At 40.9% G+C, this 20,577-nt stretch overlaps 1 protein-coding gene across 2 annotated transcripts in view; it reads left to right on the top strand.

Annotated features, from left to right (window-relative positions):
* The window catches only part of FGF14 (fibroblast growth factor 14), a 294,840-nt gene extending 274,286 nt beyond the window's left edge, over nt 1–20,554 (top strand). For both annotated transcript variants that reach the window (XM_035114705.2, XM_035114704.2), the window contains exons 4-5: nt 10,617–10,815; nt 14,139–20,554. In XM_035114705.2, coding sequence (XP_034970596.1) covers nt 10,617–10,815; nt 14,139–14,275 — 336 coding nt within the window. In that variant the 3' untranslated portion in view covers nt 14,276–20,554. The remainder of the gene's footprint in view (nt 1–10,616; nt 10,816–14,138) is intronic.
* Nucleotides 20,555–20,577: the final 23 nt, after the last annotated feature.

Raw genomic sequence — 20,577 nt, 5'->3', positions numbered from 1 at the left:
CTGCAACATATATCATTAGTGGCTGGTAATGTGTTCCTGGTGAGTAGATATTCTGTGAATGAAATGTTATTCTCAAAGTCATCTTCAAAGAGGGAAAAAGTTTTGTAATTTTATTAAACAAAAATTGTAAAAAGCAGACAATGTCTACCCTGAGTGGGCATTCTAAACTATATAGCTTGATGGGCTGGCTTGATAGCATTTAAAATCTCTGCCTTTATAAATCAAGTGGGTTCATTGTTTCCATCAGTTCCCCCCCCCTCTTGTTTGCATAATATATTTAGCATATCTAAAGAATTGGTGTGGGTTTTCCTAAGACAAGCATTGGTTGGGAGTAACATTGCAACTGCTGCCAACAGCATGATCCTATGTGCACTTTCAAAGGAGACATCAAGATGGAACTACACATTTGGCAGCAAACATGGGGCTTCCATGGGCGTTTGTGGAAATGAAGTGGCAGGAGGTGGGTGGGATACAGCAGGGGAGGCTTTGTAAATGGGAAGCAATGGTATTGCAGTGGGATTAAGAAAGCCCTCTCCTTGTTATTGATTGCCCCTGCAATCCCATCATCTATTTTTTTTAATGGTTTTCTTGTAAGATTTAACTAATTTTAAGCAGGAGCTTGGCACATTTCCTATTGTCTTTATGAGCTTCCAACATTCTCCTTGTTGGAGCTTGCTAAATCAGTCCCAGTAAAGGCAGAGCTCAACCAGTCCTGTGTTCTCCTTACTCTCTTGGGTCTCTGAGAAGCATTATCACAGTCGGTAGCTTGCCTCTCCGCCATCCTCCTTGCTCCTTGACTAAAGGATCCCTTCGCAAATGTGGATTGAGGAACTCTCCAAATGAGTTGCAAGTTCCCAGGTGACCAAACCTTATTGACTGCCTGCCAACCATCAACAAGGTTTACACTCTATTATCTTAATAGCATATGTTTGAAAAACAACTCTTATCTGCTATATAAGACCAGACATGGAATAGCATGGTGCGTGAAGAGAAGCCTGACTCCATCCCAATTGTGGAGGACAAAAGAGAAGCATTCTGGGTGAGGGACGCTTTGTAACAGGTCAAGTGACAACTCATATATACACAGGAGATATTGCGTCTTTTCACAGGGGAGATATGTGGGCCCCTAGTTTGGGCATTACACAAGGATCACAAGTTTGTCATGTGCCTGTCCTCTCTTCTAGCCTCCTGCAATGCCCAGAGTGGCTCTTGAACACATTGATTTCAGTGCAGTTCGCTTCCCAATCAGTGTGGCCTGGATTGCAGCCTAAGCCAATCTGTAGGATATTAAGGTCAAGGGCAGCCCAATCCACACACAAGTAGTTTTGTTCCATTGACAGTAATGTGAATAACAGCTCCATCCTTAACCCAGCTGAGCTAAATTGCTATGGTTTAAGCTGATTCAGCCCTGTAGATTTGAATGAGATTAAATCAGCTTAAATTAAAATGCTTCAACTTAACCAAATTGCGAATCCAACTGCAAATCGGATTAGACCAAAGCACTCTTATTTAACTAATCTGTAGCCAGCTTATTAAGATCAGTGCTTTTAGTGTGTGTAAACCATATTTGTATCAAGAGATTTGCCTTGTACCTATATCCAGCAAAATATGGAAGCTATATCAGTTTCTTTGGTACTTTTACTGAACACGCTGAACCTTATAGAAAAGGAAATTCAGACAATTTCCCAAGCTACATATGTTCCGTGTAATTCACTGAGAGTTCTGACTAATAAATTCATAATCTTCCCTGCCTCTGTGCCATAACCAAAGTGGAAACCTGCCCAGCAGTGATCAATGCAAACTAATTTATTCATGGATACACTTTGGTTTCATTTTAATAAAACAAATTATAAACTGAAATTTATATTTTGTTAAATAATTTCATGAGCAGGTATCTTAATAAACTATGCCCTGCTGTACGTGCAGTACTGATCGTTATTTTGAGATTCATTGTACTATGATTTTAGCTTTGAAATAAGTGTTTACTATGCAGCATCTTTCTTACTGTAAATAAGTGTCTAGAATTTAATAGGCTCATCAGGGTTTCCCAGACTTGCTAGTTAGGGATGATGGGAGTTGTAGTTCAAAAACAGCTGGAGACCCAAGCTTGGGAAACACTGATCTAAATCCAGTGGATGCTCCAGTCTGTGGACTTAATTAGGCCCGGCACGGATCCCATTTTGCCCCAGCAAGGCCATTCCTCACGAACCATGCCCACCTTCTCCATCATATGACACATCAGGTGTAGGAGCAGGCACAGACATTGCTGCAAAGGAATAAGATGCAGTGTTGAGTAGTGGTTAGACTGCTGGACTATTAGGGCCCGGGAGAACAGGGTTCAAATCCCCACTCAGCCATGAAGTTCACTGGATGACCTTGGGCCAGTCACTCATTCTCAGCCCAACCTGCCTCGCAGGGTTGTTGTGAGGATAAATTGGGGTGGAGATGTATGTACACCACTCTGAGCTCCTTGGAGGAAAGGTAGGATATAAATAGAAGTGTAAAATGAGCTTCCCACTTATCCTTTGCAAGCGGGACTTCCTGCCAGTTTTGTATGTTTTTGGGACCCGCCCTATTCTCGTGAGAGAAATTTGTTTGAAACTGTTGAATAATGTACTCTAAAATTGTTGTAACCTTCCCTGGGACCTCATGGTGAAGGGCAGGTAAGAAATTGAATTATTATCATAGTGGTTCTCATCATCATCATCATTATATCAGAACCACAAGAAATCCATATTATGACACCCTTTTGGAACAGTTATCTAATGATCTTTTGAAAGGGGGGTTGAAGAAGCTGTGCTGATGACTTGTGTAAAAGAGGTAAGCAGACTGGGGGTGTTTTGCAAAAGCTGTGAGTCTGCAAAGTGCTAAGCAAGAGGCAGACAATGTGTGGGTAGAAGAGGCTTCCTTAACATTTGTGCTTCTTTGTAATTGTTGACAGGAGCAGAAGATGAAATCCCTGGTTTGGGATTTGTGATGTTCAGTTTATTTCTGGATGAAAGGCGCCCTTCGGAAGGGGGAGGGAGGTATCGGGAAACAATTGCTAGCACCAAAGAGAGCACTAACCTATTGCAAGCTCCGTTTGAGCTAATAGTACCATGTGTTGTCAACACAGAATGGATGGGAAGCTCTCTAAATTTGCTCAGTGAGGAATGCTCCTCCCCATCCCCCCCCCATTGTAAATAAAACAAGGAATACGTTTTCCAGTAGTGGAGTGCACAGCATAGAACTAAGTTCATGAACCAAAACTCAACGAGCTATTTCCCATGGGATGCCTGTGTCCACTTTCCATATACCCTGTCTTTCTCCTCCCCAGTGCCCTAGCCTGGAAGTTCCTTGAGAGCAGGAACAATTGCAGGCTGGGGCTCTGGAGACAGATGGATCCTTCTATGGGAGATGCACACCAATCTCTTATTGTAATTGAGCGATGAAGTGTGTGTACATCCAGGCACACACTGCATGCCTAAGGTAAGCTGAGAGGAGGGGAGAGCTCCATTGTCCTTACCATATTCTGAATTGTGACCGCACTAAGAAGGCCATGTTTGTGTGTACCAAATTGTTGTTTTTCCAACATTTTGCTTTTTTTTATTTAAAAAAATGGCTACTGTGATTTTAGATTTTAGGCTGCAATCCTGTACTCACTTACTTGGGAGCAAGCCCCCATAGAATTAATCGGGACTTACTTCTGAGTAAACACAAATATATAGGGGGGGGGATGTATAGGATTGTACTGTCAATTGTGATTCTTGTGTTACTTCTGAAGCCACATTGGCTATTATGTATGAAGGTGGGATGCAAAATGTTGAAGCAGAAGAAAAATAGAATAATTTTAAAAGTCAATACAACCACTTCTGTTATAGAGTCATGCTGAGAAGGGTTCTGTTAAACAGAAAATATAAATGCAGTGCATGGTTGGAGGAAGACTGTGTGTTGGTGTATGGCGTTTCACAACAACCCATCTACCTGGAAAAGAAACAGCTGAAATTAATGAATGATTAAGGCTGCAATCCTATGCACAAACCCCATCTGAGCAAATCCCCAACCGTCTGGCTGGGTTTCCTGAGCCACTCTGGGCAGTTTGCAGCACATATAAAAAACATAACAAAACATTAAAAACTTCCCGATGCAAGGCTGCCTTCAGACGTCTTCTAAAACTTGTATAGTTCTTTATCTCCTAGACATCTGAAGGGAGTGCATTCCACGGGGAGGACACAACTACTGAGAAGGCCCTCTGCCTGGTTCCCTGTAGCTTCACATCTTGCAGTGAGGGAAGCGCCAGAAGACCCTATTTATATAGAATATTAGAGATAACTTAGTTGGTAGAGCATGAGACACATTGGGCAAAAGATTCCTGCATTGTAGGGGGTTGGACTGGATGCCCCTTGAGGTCCCTTCCAATTCTTCAATTCTATGACCTCCCTTTCCCCATAGTAGTGTGGTACACATGTACACACACACACAAATTTCTTTTGTAGTGATGCAGTGCCTGCTTGCTTGTGTGTGTGGCAAGGAGGAGAAGGAGGGAGCAGAGCTCAGTACATGGACACTGGATTGAACATCAAATCTTTTCCCCGTGGAAAGAATGACAGACTTAGGTAGAAATACAATTGGGCTTTTCTAGTATGTGAATAGTGAGAGCTCTTTCTAGATTTCTTTTTTTTTAAAAAAAACCAAAACAGCACACTTCTGCACTCTAGTGCCAGAGAGATGGGTTACCGGTATAACTACATTTTTAGGCAGTAGCAAGCAGGAACATATTAAAAGTTCATTAAATGACAGGACAACATTGGCGAGGGAGTTATTTCTCCCCTTTATACTTTAAAAGGCTATAATCAGCATTACTAGTGAACAAATAGAGTGGGGAGTGTTTATCTCTGAAATGGAAATAGTAGAGGAGTAGAGGAAATAGTAGAGGAGTCCATTTGTATGAGTATGGGGTGGGTGAGGAGTTGGACTGTCACTTGTCACCATATGATGGCATGGTCACTAGCCACTAGGTTCCTGAGCTCTGGCCCCACAAGCAATGTGCAGTTTCAAGGGTTCTGGATGCACTACCTAGGAAAAGAATCACATTTCCCCACCAATAAAATGTGGAGTTCCTTATTGCTGAATAAATGCAATTTCTCTGCAGCAAGAATGCTAGTATAAAATCAAGTTTTTTGAAACTAGATGAATATAAATGCATTAAAAGATTTGCAGATAACATAAACAGAAAGTCACTTGGGAAACCCAAATTCAACCCAGTAATCATGTCATCTACAAGGGTTATGAGGTCCTATGAAGATGCTAGGACGAGGCAACTCTCAGCTGATCTATTTATATTGAGCTTTAAGTCAAAGCGAGCTGTACTAGTAGTAGTTCCAGAAGAGTTAAATGCAGCATATAGTACATGACAGAACATTCAATATTTTGTCAGCCCATCACATTTTTTTTCCAGCTGACTTTTGCAAAACTGCAGAACTCTCTGGATTTTACACCTGTCATCTAACTAGCTTCAAAATTTCTCACTTTTATAATAAAAGTGCACGTCAGCTAAAATGTCATGGATTCCCTGTGCCACTTCACAAGGGAATCCCAAGGACAGTGAAAGCAGGAGGAGGATATATGATGGATGCACCTCAGAGGCTTGGTTAGGTTAAATGAGGGCTCGGGTAGTATCCAGGGCACATGGAATTCAAGAACACAACTGCTGGTTCTAGTTTCCATCCCATTCCATTATTATTTGCAAGCCATGGACCGCACCTCCTGCTGTGCACATTTACTTAAAGCGGAACAGCATGCTCAAGAGAAGATCTTTGTAGTTTATTGGGGCTCTGTAAGATATAATCATTTGCTCTGAGTGAGACTATCTTGTACATGAAGGCCCTGGGAGGAGCAGGGCTGCTAGATCCTGCCAGAAAGGGAATGTCTTGTTGAGTTTATAGACTAATGAGAAACTTCCACTTCTGGTGCATGTGGGTTCGAGGGTGGATGCTCAGATCTGATTCTCACCCTCCACTCATAGAACCTCTGTGCTCTGTTTTTTGCACAAAGAAGGGATGGGTGATAGCAGTACAAAAAGAAAAGAAAATGAACACTTGTGCTGTAGTTTCAGCAGCACCAAGAGCAAAAGGATAATGAGAAACCTTGCATTAAAATTCTTATTTTTAATTATGTATGAATGTACATGCTAGGGTGACTACTTAACACGTTTTCAAAAAAGAGGAATGCATTGCCAGATGCAACACTGTGGTATTTAAATCAACAGAACTTACAGGTTCTTAGCTTTGGTTGGATCACACCCATATTGCTGTATATTGAATGAAGTATTGCAAATTAGCATCACAAGTGCAGGGGCCTCCTGGTTGTCTCTCCCCCCCCCCTTATTCCAGTAGCATGGGAGAAATGGCTAATTATAAAAATAAGGTGGTTACTTTTCAAGTGTCTTACCCATGGTTCCTGAATTCTTTGAGTTCACTTATTTTCATAATCATGCAAGCTTTGAACTTAAATGCTGGCTTTTGTTTTGTGTGGAAATTGAAAAGTAAATCGATGTTATTTTCTCCCCTTCCACTTCACCTGATTGCATAGATAGATACACACAAACAAACAACAAAGTACTGTTAAAATGTTGCAGTGTGGAGTACTTAGTGTTTCAGATAGGCAGCCATGCCCCCTTCAGGTTACTCGATTCCGTTCCACCTTCCACCCATTTTTCCACGAATCATTCCATGACCACTGAGCATGCTCAGTCCTCATTAGGTCTTTTTTTTTAAGTTGGGGGCCTTTAGGGTTGTTTGAGCCATTTTTATTTATACTTCTGCAAGGCTTAGGGTTCTGTCAAGCCTGCTGATAAACTTCCTCTTGTGAATGTGTGCTGCTGCTTCAGCTATATACCCTGTTTCTCCTACCCATAAAATAAGCCGTAGCAGGATTTCTAAGCATTTGTGCAATATAAGCCATACCCCAAAAATAAGACATAGTGATAGGCGCAGTTCTGGAGGGCGCCAAGGAAGAGGCTAGGCTGGACATGTAATAAAAATACTGTAAGGCATCCCCTGAAAATAAGCCACCGTGTTTTTTTTAAGGAAAAATAAATATAAGATGGTGTCTTATTTTCGGAGAAACACGGGGTAAGCATTGGCAACTATACGTAGGCATCAGAAATAAAGGAAATTATGTTCGCTATATCTACAGTATATAGAGAAATCTGTTGCTTTTATATGAGCTAGGGACTGTGTATCATTTGGTTTAGTGGTCATACTACACAATATGTCAGCTGTCATTAATTGCATAATACCGTACTTAGAAGTTTGGATCCATACATAGTTGTGGGTAGTATCATGTCGCATTATTTTTCTATCAAATGGAGAAAAGTTTAAACATAAATGGCCCAGATCTACATATGTATTTTTCCACAGAGGGCAAGTATTCAAAAGGTGGAAATGAATATAGTTTCTTACCAAGGTACAAGGTTAAGGTTACCAACATAGTTAGCCTGATCCTTTGTTATTACCTAAAATAAGTATTCAGAGAAATATCTGCAAAGCTCTAATCACAAACTTTGTCATTTTAAAATAAAACTGGCAACTCCTAGATGCTTGGCCAGTTCCCCAACTCTGGTGGATACAGGAGGTTGTACTTATAGTCTGAAGTAATGAAAGTTTATTCGCTCTTTTTTGATATCTACAGTTTTGAAGAATTTTAACTTAAGTTTTTGGTTAAATTCAGCTCTTTCATATATATTTTTCTAGTCAAAGAAGAGCCAATTCTTAATAAAAGTTACCATGCAAGTGGATTTGATTTTAAAAGTCTAAAATTACATATAGTATCTATTGAGCATAATAGCAGGATTTTAGCTTTGGATTTTGCTGCTTTTACGAATGGGTTTACCGAAGCTTCTGCTTTTGCACTAGAAATAATTATTGCTACGGATCTTGGTTGCTCAGCAGCCAAATAGAACTGAATGGTAATGAATCATGATTGTGAGTGGTCCCTTTCAGCAACAGAAATTGTTTACCTAAGGTTTCTGTAACATTTCAAAAGTCCTTTGTTAGCCATGCTTTATATACCGTATTATAGGGATGAGAAATGTGAGGCCATTTTCTGTATACCACATCCATCCACCCATCAACTGACATCACTGCTGGTGGGCGGGAGGACAAGGTTTAATACTGCATTGGGAGTGCACCCTGTATCCAGCAGAGACAGTCAAGGCAGCAAGATATAGGACTAAAGCCCTTAGCAAAAGCACTGTTTGACAACTCATGCTTCTCCTTTAAGCCAGTGGAATCTACCCCACTGCTTCTGGCTGCCCACCCACTTAAACCAGAAGTGCAGGCTGTTGGTGCTTTTGCAAAGCACCTTAAGGCGGCAATGAGCAGGATCAAATCAAAAACTTTATTGCGGTCCAAAGACCCAAAAAAACAATTTCAAAACTAGATAATAATTTAATAATAATAATAATAATAATTTATTATTTATACCCCGCCCATCTGGCTGGGTTTCCCCATCCACTCTGGGCGGCTTACAACAGAAAAATGAAATAAAACAATTAAACATTAAAAGCCTCCCTAAACAGGGCTGCCTTCAGATGTCTTCTAAAAATATGGTAGCTGTTTTTCTCTTTGACATCTGATGGCAGGGCGTTCCACAGGGCAGGCGCCACCACCGAGAAGGCCCTCTGCCTGGTTCCCTGCAACTTGGCTTCTCGCAACGAGGGAACCGTCAGAAGGCCCTCGGTACTGGACCTCAGTGTCCGGGCAGAACGATGGGGGTGGAGACGCAGTTAAAACGACCAGGCAGACTGAAGAAACCAAGGCAGTCGTTTTGTTTTATCTAGGGCATAATGACCTTTGTTTCTTATAACCTCTGAAAGAAACTTTGCCATGTCCAGTGTAATATCATTTGACCTGTCTTCCAAGAGATATTTACTCTGGGAGGCTTCAGATTTTCCCGGCAAATTTGCCAGTAAGGGTTTGATCGGTTCGTCCCTTGCTTGCTCATATTGCCCACAATGCAGTAGGATATGCTTCATACAATCGACATCCTGGGAACATAAACAAAGCCTATTCTGATAGGGAATGCCTCTCAGTCTGCCATTTAGAACTTCCGAGGGAAATACATTTAGTCTGGCTTTGGTGAATAAACACTAATAGGTAGGTACAGATAAATTCCTAAGGTATGAGGATATCTGAAAGTCATACCCGTATTGGATTCCAGCTGTGACCAGGCTACAAATTACAGTACATAAGATCAGGATCACAGGTCGCTATGTGAGATGTCCCAAAGCCTTTGCCTCAGGGATTCAAGGGAAAGTCGTAACCCAGATGATATAAGAGGGGTGGTGGCAGTCCGATCAAGGCGGCTTTTCTGGCCATAGTTTTCAGCCATGAGCTGACAAACTTCTCGTTGGTTAAATGTACTAATAATCCCTCCCCCAGGCCAAAAACTGAGATCTTGAGCCAGTATCTCAAGGCAGCCCACCATGCTTTGGTGGAGAGTGGGCATTCACCTGTTTCCAGAAATAGAATTGAATTTGGGACACAGCTTGGGACCTGTAATAGGGACCGAAGAAACTTTGCCTGGAACCCATGGAACTTAGGAAATGAACCGTTGTACCAGATGTTCGAAGCACAGAGAACTTGGGAAACAGATTTTTCATTAAAAACCCTTATGGCTGATGGAACATAATGGCCTCCTCTTGTAAAAAAGAATCAGAGTATAGCAAGTTTGAGCAGGATCTTCCCTGCAACTGCTGATGCAAAGGGTGGGCGGTCCTTCAAAACAGTGTCATGTTGCCTGCTTTGACATCCACACTTCAAAGGACCTAATCCTGTGATGTCATTTGTGATGTCAGTTGATTGACAAGTGGGTGGCTTGCCCACCTGTCAAATTTGGCCTGTGGAGCTATTACCGGTAAGTAGCCTATTGGGGAAGGGAAGGGCCATAGCTCAGTGGTAAAGGATCTGCTTTGCATGCAGAATGTCCCAGGTTCAATCACCAGCATCTCCCTGTAGAGCTGGGACTGCTCCCTGCTGAAACCCTGGAAAGCTGTCATTGTAGACAGCATAGAGCTAGGTGGACCAATGATCTGACTTGGTATAAAGTAGTTTCCTATATTCCAAGGCATCACTATACGCTCTTTCTACACAGGCCTTTTCACCTCTTACTTTCAGTTGACTTTAAAAAAAAAAAGTTGCATAGAAGGTATTTTTTTGGGATGTTTCCAAGGAGGAGAAATATATACAACACATAAAATAAAGTGGTGCCTTTACTGCTCCCGTGCTTTCCTTTTGTTGATGTGGTTCAAATATTTGACTTCCATGCATTCAACCAAAGAGCCTGAATGGCATGCATTGTTTCATCAAAGAGTCTTAGCTTTTTGTGCTAGGCATTTTAAAACTGTGCTTCGTCATCCTAGAAATGTGTTAAATAAGCATGAATTGAATTGCCGAAGGTTCCCCAGTAACAAAACTGGGAACTGAACTTTGCTCTTTTTTAAAAAAAATCCATGAGTCCCAGATGCCACATGGGTTTTTGTATTTAAATGTAGTAAACCCAAAACAGAATTGGGGTGTATGTGTGAGAGAACACTTGCTGTGATTGTCCTCTAACATCTTTTCTTTCCCCTGCAGGAACTTTTTACACCAGAATGCAAGTTTAAGGAGTCTGTTTTCGAAAATTATTATGTAATCTACTCATCAATGCTCTACAGACAGCAAGAGTCAGGAAGGGCCTGGTTCTTGGGGCTCAATAAAGAAGGCCAAGTCATGAAAGGAAATAGAGTGAAGAAAACAAAACCAGCAGCGCATTTTCTACCGAAGCCATTGGAAGGTAAGCTTTGCATTGACATTAGTAGCATATCTTCACAATTTGTGCAGCACACAGAGTGGGTAGCTTCAGGGGTACATTTCTATCATTCCCGAGGGTTTCTAAAGATTGCTGGATGACACCTCCCTAGCTCCTAGGAGTATTTTGTATATTGCTTCATTTTGTTTGAAAAGGGCACACATGAAAGGCTTTTGTGTGTGTGGTGATACTTGATCAGGGCTTGAGTGTGGAAAGCCACTTTCGAAAGCACTTTTCCAGCATCTCAAAATGGACTGCGGATGTAGCATGGCTGCTAAAAGACAGGGCTGTGAAGAATGAAATTTTGTCTTTGTCGTAGGCTCAATAGGTGGCCTTTAAGAGAGCCATCCCTCTCCCACCAGCCTCAGTTCCCACCTGCAATATGGGGTTGATAAAAATATCACAAGGCTGTTGTAAAGATTGTTGAGGCAATATATGTAGAGCACTTTGCTTGAAAGTGCACTGTGAAATACACTTCAGAATAAAAATTCAGGGTTCGTGCTTTGAGATAAGTTTTTGTTTAACCAACTAGGGAGATCTGAATCTCAGCATATGCTTTTCTTTCTGATGATTTTTTAAAAATGAAAATTGTAATGGAAAGTGCTTATAAAAGCTAAGTCAAATGTCCAGGGCAGCCCACCTATACCTTTTTCCAGAAAAGCTTATACTGTATATCCAAAACTGAACAGAAGTGATGGAAGATGTCCCAACAAATTTCCCTACCTTCCCACCAAGCTTTTAAAGATGAGGCATGGCACACTTGTTCATGAGACTCTCTCTTCTTGTGGGAATATTGAGATTACAAGTGCACACTTGTTGGGACAAATGGGTCTGCTCCCATCGGCAAAGGAAGTCCTGGCTTTAGGTGGCAAGGCTGCACCCTCCTGTTCGGTCTCCTTCTCAGTCACTGCTGCCATCTGTTCAGTTTCTATACCTCGGCTGACGATGCTTTCTCCAGCCTCCATGGAAGTTCCTCATTCCATATGAACACTGGAGGGGAATTGTGGCATTCCTGGTCCGTCTTCCAAAGTGACTGACACGTTGGATTCCTCCATTCCAGGTTCTCACAATTCAGTGGCCTTCCTCAAACACACACACCTATATTTCTTCTTCCTCCGTCACATCTTGCCACCCTAAGTCCTGTCGCCACCGTACTGCAGGGCTCATTGCAGGTTTTCATTGTCCCTTTTTGCAACTCATTTAAATCCCTTTCATGTTGATCTTAATCCGCACAACATAGTCAAACCATGTTGAAATCTATTCAGCTATCACAACCCCCTTCAAAGAACCTTGAAAATTTTGTGTGGGCAAATGTTCTCTGATAAAGATTCCAGACCCTTCACAAAACTACAGTTTAGAGCTTGTTTCTTAGGAGTGGTGACTTTCAAATGAGTTTTCAATTGTGCTTATCTATTTCACTATACCTATTCCATCCCATTATTGCCATGGTTCCTCAGATTTCCAGAAGATGCTTAAAAATGTTCATTGACAGTTAATGAAATTAAACAAAATGATGCACATTTTATATTATGGCTTGGCCACTGGTTTAAGATAATTGATTACGCTCCTTAAATTTTTCTGAGTTTTAATTTAGTATTTATTTTTGATAACTCTTTGTTAAATGCCTATTCTTTACGCACACCCTAAAGGTAAAGGTAAAGGGACCCCTGACCATTAGGTCCAGTCGTGACCGACTCTGGGGTTGCGCGCTCATCTCGCATTATTGGCCGAGGGAGCCGGCGTATAGCTTCCAGGTCATGTGGCCAGCATGACAAAGCCGCTTCTGGCAAACCAGAGCAGCACATGGAAACGCCGTTTACCTTCCCGCTGTAGCGGTTCCTATTTATCTACTTGCATTTTGACGTGCTTTCGAACTGCTAGGTTGGCAGGAGCTGGGACCAAGCAACGGGAGCTCACCCCGTCACAGGGATTTGAACCGCCGACCTTCTGATCAGCAAGCTCTAGGTTCAGTGGTTTAACCACAGCGCCACCTGGGTCCCCACGCACACCCTAGCTCTTCCCATATCCTCTCTCTGGTACATAAACTTGCAAGAGCTCAAGTTACTTTCAGGACAGCATGCTGAATGGAAAGAGAGAGGCATGCACTGATCTGTGCCTCTCATGGCCATGTATTTGTATTGAGAGGGGAGGGGAGAAAAGGAGTATTGTTTTTTTCAAAGTTTACCATTAGTGGGCAAATTTTTCAACTGGGACCCTTAACCAATTATAGTTGGAGGCACTGGCCTTGCCAATTTAGAACCAGTTATTAAGAAAGCTAGTTTTGTTAATTGCTAACTAGCAATTTGTTAACTGCTAAAGGTGAATGGGCCAAGAAAACTATCAGGGATACTAGGCTGCTAGCTGATAGAACGTGCACTAGCCTTTGGAATCAATAGGGGTGTGACAGCTTCCAACCAACTTGGATGGTTTCAGATCTGGGAGTAGCATGCCTGGTCTCCAGGCAATCTGGAGTGAGTGTTGTAGAAAGCTAATATATATCGAAATAGACCTAAAAGGGATTTCTCCAACACAGGAGTCTAATCAAAATGTCACCATATTATAAGTAGCGTAGTTGTCCCTCATTCAGACTGCATCTTGAGACAATTGCCATTCTCTGTTTAAAATGGTCTTAACTCCATCTACATAAATACTTGCTTTCCATATCTTAATGTTGTAAATTTTAACCTCATCCAGCTTCCAATTCCCCATAACTTTTATACATATAATCAGAAGTAACATATGACAACAACAACCATATTTGTATCCTGCTCATCTGACTGGGTTACCTCAGCCACTCTGGGCAGTTTCCAACATATATAAAAACATAATAAAACATTACACATTGAAAAGCTTCCCTAAACAGCGCTGCCTTCAGATGTCTTCTAAACTCATCTCCTTGACATCTAATGGGAGGGCATTTCACAGGGTGGGTGCCACTATAGAAAAGACCCTCTGGCTGGTTCTCTGTAGCTTCACTCCTTGCAGTGAGGGAACCGCCAGAAGGCTCTCGGTGCTGGATCTGTATTAATGCTGAACAATGGGGATAGAGACGCTCCTTCAGGTATACAGGGTCAGGGCCATTTAGGGATTTAAAGGTCAACACCAACACTTTGAATTGTGCTTGGAAATGTACTGGAAGCCAATGTAGGTCTTTCAGAACCAATGTTATACAAGTGTGTGTGTTTAAACTCCCTTATTTTTTTATAAAGCAGCAATTGAGTTAAATTGAGTTTAAGTATTGGGATCTCTCATGTTTTACTTACACATCTTATCTCTTTTCTCTTCTCCTCATTCCTCTTCCCGTGTAGTTGCCATGTATCGAGAACCATCTTTGCATGATGTTGGAGAAACAGTGCCAAAGGCTGGGGTGACTCCAAGTAAAAGCACAAGTGCATCGGCAATAATGAATGGAGGCAAACCAGTTAACAAGAGTAAGACAACATAGCCAGATCCTCATGGGTAATGTGACTTATTGAGCTCTCTTAAGTACGGCTGAGCATTTTATCCTTGCAAGACTGTCTCACTCTGGTGTCTGCGGATCAGCTGGAGGCAAGCAAATGCTTGCTCTTCACTCGTCCCAAACTAGGTTATTGCAAGCGGATAAATCTCAACCCGTAACTCCTCCTACAGCAAAGAAGACACCTGGTTAACCAGCTGAACTCAGACCATGGAATGCCCTACCAGATATGGAATGCCTTTTTAATATCTTTTCTGTGACTGTGACACCTCATGTGAATGACATACTTCACAAGTACACTTGATATCCTGCCTGCTGACAGTTACCCATAACCCCCCTTTTGAGTCCAGGAACCCCATGTGTTTTAAGTTCAATTTTGTAGCACACAAAATAAGTAATTTCTAGATAGATGCTGTAAACCTGTGCTATTATGAATTTTCTCTTCTTCCCCCTTTTTTACAAGGCTGCTCGCTCTGCTGTTTGTGTGACTCCTTTGCAGGGATTGTGTTTCTCTCAGAGTTAAACGTTGCTGGTGGCTTAGTTCTGAAAAGCAATCAGGGAATCAGGGGAGCCTTCAAAACCCTATTCGGAATTATACCTGTCAAGGAATAGGATCATTGTCTCAGAGGTACAAATGGGGATTCGGCGTGGATACTCTCTAGTGTGTTCTTGAGGTTGGCATTACTGAGAAGTGAAAAACATCAAACATGGCCAGTCAACAATCTCTCGAGGCCAATGTTTGACACCCCCTGGCAGTTTCTTTTTGTGTGTGTGTTTTATACATATCACAAGCTTACTGGGTAATGGTAACATTTGCCTTGCCCAGCGAGCAAGACCCACACATTTTTGGGAAAGTGGGTCCAAAGAACTCTGTAGGCCTTGTAGGCCTGAACTAAGGCTCATTTTTCATCTACTAGTCCTCATTATTTGAAAGTTAAAGAAAAAAAATTAAGATGAATGAAAATTGCGCTACCTAAGTCCATTTTGAAACAATAGAATCCTTCCTGTTTTTAATGAATGGAACGTAATCCCATCCTTTTTTTTTTTTGGCTGTAGTCCACTCTCTTACTCAGCAAAGCATGGGCAAGGAAGTTCTTGTGTTCTTTTTTGCAGCACCAATGCAAGGGGTAGAATATACTTTAATACTTTCAGTGTTTTAAAAAAAGAGGGAAGTTTTTCAATGGGACATATTTAAAGAGTTCCTTTGTGTTTCTTTCTTAAAAAGCTCAGCATGCAGAGTTTAATGCTCTCTATATAATTTCACCAGTACCACGTTTCCAGTCCAGCTTTTTAGGATGATATATGCCCACCAAATTGCTAGGTTTACGGTGCCTTGCCTTGATCTCAGTATTCTGTCCATTGTACTACATGAACCTAGGAAAATTCTAACATGATTACAAGGCTAAGAACTTTTACCATTTGATTGCTTAATAAAACGAATACTGTTGATATTTCCTGGATATCAGTTTAAGAGTGGGTTGAAGCCAATTGAGAAATGAAATGACAAATGGTCACAAGTCTTAGGAGACATGAGAAAAATGCTGTAAAGACGTTAAGTAAATTGGTAAAGAATTCAAAAGTGCTGATTAGAAAACTTGATAAAAGCAGAAGGCATGCTAGGGACCAAAATGTACCTCAGTTTTGGAAAACTATTCGGTGTTCATTTTCATGTTATCCCCCCTCGTTTCATTTTTGAGACTGTGTTTTCAGAATGGCTTTTAAGAATTGGTTCACATTTACATAAATTATGATCTGTTCAAATGTTCAGCCTGCTTAGGTAGTCAACTAGATTGAACATTGGTTAACTCTTGACGCTTACAATATTTTCATAACAGCTTCTATTTTAATAAGCAAACACTTGATATACATCCAAGTAGGTTATGTGATGTTGCTTAAGTAGAAATATACAATGTAAGCATTCAGACCAATTAATTTTTTGTTTTATTCCCATTTAAGACAAGAGATTGTTTAAGGTTGGTTCTTTTTAACCAGAAGAGTGAAGCACATAAAATGATGCTCAATTTTCCAAGCACTTAAAAAGACAAAAGAAGAAGAAACTAAAGAGGTGTTTAAATGCAATGAAAACGGTATGTGCACAAAAATAAACCCTGAGCATCCTTTTACCCTGTGGCTTTCTCAAAACACTCTCTTGTGTTTTCTACCACATAGGGACAAAAAGGACCAACTTCCCCTCCATTAATTGAATGTTCAGGGTGATCAGCAGGTGGTGTGGCCTTCTCATGCAGGTACACTTATGCGCAAGGGCTGTGTAGTAAATACTGAAACTGAAGGTCTCTAAACTATCCATACTTTGCTCTCAAATGTGAAATGTTTTGTGTTATTCTCTAAAGACTCTGTTCCAGCAGCCTGCTGATTTCATTCTAAATAGAAAATTAAGTTTCTATACTGTGCAACTGGAATTAAAACAAAACAAAGTTATAAAACAGGAAAGCAAAATAAAAAAGATGTGAAATGTATTCTTTTTGCAAAATTTTGGAATCAGTTTTGTATTAGTGGATGAAGAATGGGAGAGGCAGGTGTTGGGTATAGAGATGACTTTAGCACTGGGGTTTATGAAGATAGTATCCTATCTGGTCAGCTCATGCAACTGATTTTATAAGGCCAGTATAGAAAAAAAATTCTGCCCCTACTGCATCTTAATCCAGACTGCACTCATCACAGTAGTCTGTTGGGTCTACCCTGCACTGTCAATTCTTCATCTTTTCATCCATGGAGAAGCTCATGAGACATAATCAGAGTTCTGCAAAATGGGATCAATATCCTTTGAAACACAACAATTTAATTTCCAACTTGCAAACTCATGTTGCCAAGCCAACCGGTTGAGAGTGGCTAATATAATGTTAAGGCTGAGTTTATTTTTGTAATGTGAATGGTTGGCGCTGTACTGTAAGTAGAACACACAATGTCACCTTTGGCGTTCTCTTCTGTGTCTGGAAGGGTCTTAAACCAGCTGAGAACCTGTTTCAGCACAAAGGAGAGGATTCATTGTTTCTTGTGCTTCGGTTACTCCTTTAGGTTTGTCTCTTGTCTCATCTGCTGCATGGGAAGAGGATGGTAATGATGAACTGCATGTCGTAGGCTATATGTATCAGACCTGTTGGTATGTACTGCTAAACTGACATACATATAAGCAATGAATTTGTCTGCATTGTACAGTTTGTGTTTATTACCATTTTGTTGTATACACAGATGCAACATATTGAATAAAATATTTGTATGAAGGCATATTTAAAACAACAACCCAACAGTTGATATTTTACCCCCCCCCCAAAAAAAAGTTGTGCAAAGTAACATTGCATTGGCAGCAGTATAACAAAACATCATGTACATAGTTTGGCAAAACTCAATTCTCTCTCCTTTGACCATGCCAAAGAAAATTTTAGCTCCTTAATCTATTACCTCTCTTGCTGTTTTCCAGGTCAACATGTTGCCATTTTGTTCCCTCTCAAATTAATTTCTGTCAAGCAAAACTTTCTTTTCAACTGTCTGTTACTTGCTAAAGAACTGTACCAGTAAACTTGATGGAATCAATTTGTATTTACAGGTCAAATGTGTATACTGCCATGTAAACACCATGTTTGTGTTCCCACATTCTCTCAGTTTGCATGTTTTGTTGTGTTGGCTTTAGCTTCAATCCCCGCAGAGGAGGCAGCATTATCAGCAATGAACAAATATTGTAATGACAGACCCCAGCCATGTCATGCAGTTCTAACTGCAGAGGGAAATCAGACATTCCTCTGATCCTGATACCTGGATTCCTTGGGCATATTGGGTTTTGCCATTCATGGCAGCAGCTTTTTCTGCTGAGATACATGAGAAAGGCAACCTAGATGAAGGAGTTCTGAGCATGCATTAGAACTTGCCTACCCCAAACACATCACTGGATCTGGATATCCGGGTGATGGACTGCAGTGGGATAAGATTGCACCTTTCATCCTTTTCGCAGTTAAAAAAAACCAAAAACACTTTTACTTTATTCTGCAAAATCTCATCTAAGTCCATGAAAAACCTCATTCCTTGCTAAAATACTGAATTAAGTACCGGTACCACCTTTTGTTATGTCTAGGAAGCATCCACAACACACAGGAGTTCTCACTAGCCCACCAACACTCATACACTCTTATAGGGATCTAATAGGGAGGTAATATATAAAAGTTTGCAACACACTTTAGGATTTTCTGTCCTTGAAGGTACTTTAAAACTGACATAAAATATTTGTATGAATTTATTTTTCCCTGCATCAATTTGATTTAACTTCTTTAGAATTATATTGCCCTATAGCAAACTATCAAGGCATTAAAAAAATAAATGACTACTTGCTATAAAGATTTTGCCTGGGACGTGTGTGTGTATATTGAGGGGGGCGGTCTTCTTCTTACCATATGGGGGAAGGTTTTCACTGTCTTAGTGCCACTCTGCTATGGCATTAGGTGATTTGGCTTACATACCTTAAGACACCAACCATCTATGGATACTTAAATGCAATTTATTTTTAGCTATTTAGTTTAAAAATCAGATTCTTGTGATACTTTTCAAACGGAAGTATTTTATCCCCAAATGTTTAAGATTAAGAGTCTCCTGATACCTTTTTATTTGCTTCAAAGCAGGTTTGGGGAGAGATGCTGCTAATTTGACCAGAGAAGCAGTGCAGGAGTAGTGGATGTTAAACCCTTTCTTCCCATGCTGTCCCTCTAGGCCCCACCCACCACCAGCTACTTTTTAAGTTATGAAAGAGACATCAGGAAAAGTCTCCTGCTCTGCGTGGAGTTTGGCTTTTAGTCTTTAAATAGACAGGTTGGATATGGACAAATACCATCACTTAGGGTCAAGAGATAATTGGGCCAATCAGATTATTTTGGTATATTTCTGCTGCATATCCAGAATTTCAGCAAGTGATCATTATTTTTATACTGGCAACCCCCTTGAGGACCAGCTGTGCTAACAACATGAATACAGCCTGCTTGGGCACATTCCTTCCCTGAAGTGGACCATGGTTATCCACAAATTATAAGACATATCCTTTCTGGACCATTTGAAGAGGGTCCTCCCAGGAACACACACACCCTCAAACTTTAGGGACATGAATTTATAAGACATGTTTGCACTGGATTGAGACACATTTCTTGAGTACATACTTTATCTTTCCAGGGAAAATTCTCATGAGAAAAGCATTTGCACTTGCAATGTTCCACCTGCACTTTCAAGGGATACCATCTTGGAAAGACTGTACTGCTCATTTCCCCTAAACATTTTCGTTGGGTTCAAAAATATATGTTGGGTTATCTCCTTATAAAACTATATGTTGAATCTTAGATGTCAAGGGAAGTGTCACTTGCAGATTTAAGTAAATAAAAGCAACAAACCATCTTAGGTTTATATTTCTGTATGTATGCCACTCAATCATATAGCCAACAACAATCCTCATTATGGTACACATAGTGAACAGGCTATGCAGGCAAGTGTATGACACCCAAAATGAAATCTTACAGCCTAATTAACTGTAGTAAAAGTACATTCTTGGAAAAGTGAATGAAAATGGACGCAAAATAAAAAAATTCCTTCAGCAGCACCTTAAAGACCAACTAAGTTTATATTTTGGTATGAGCTTTCGTGTGCATGCACACTTCTTCAGATGGAAAATGGACGCTTACCCCTTCCTCCAGGTGGGTGGCTGTTGCGGATCCTGGCGCTCAGTCGCGATCCCTGGGTAGCCAAAACACACATGGCCAAGTGGCCATTGGGGAATTGTCCTGGCTGCCTTGGGTTTCCCGCCAGCTCCTGCACTTTAAATTAACCAATGAGAGGCCTGCTCTGGGGGGTGTACCTCACTTGCTGAAAGGGCATTGGCTGCCCACCTGCCCGAGCAGCCAGTGAGGCAAAAAAGCCAGCAGCACCTTCCACCCTCAGTGCAGTTGGTGGAGAAGCATAGTGAACTGGCTATGCAGGCAAGTGAATGACATCCAAGATGAAATCTTATAGCTTAATTAACTGTTGTTAAAGTACATTCTCAGAAAAGTGATTGAAAATTACGACTATTTTGTTCCCACTAGAGAAAGGGCTTCACGATCTGAGGCTGAGATGGTATATAGTTATCAGAGCCATTCTTATCTCGTTCCTTTCCCCACTTCACTATGCTTCCTCTTAAATCAGAAATGTGCAAAAGTTGGTGAAGAGCAGCAACTGAAGGGGCAAACCACAAAGGTGCACAATGTTTTAATAAGATATTGCAACAGGTCTATCCTAGAGTTTTTCAAAGTCATAATTGTTCT

The sequence above is a fragment of the Zootoca vivipara genome, chromosome 4, assembly GCF_963506605.1.
Source record: "Zootoca vivipara chromosome 4, rZooViv1.1, whole genome shotgun sequence".
NCBI lineage: Eukaryota > Metazoa > Chordata > Lepidosauria > Squamata > Lacertidae > Zootoca > Zootoca vivipara.
The sequence above is the reverse complement of the archived record's forward strand: the minus strand, read 5'-3'. Positions and strand labels throughout refer to the sequence as shown.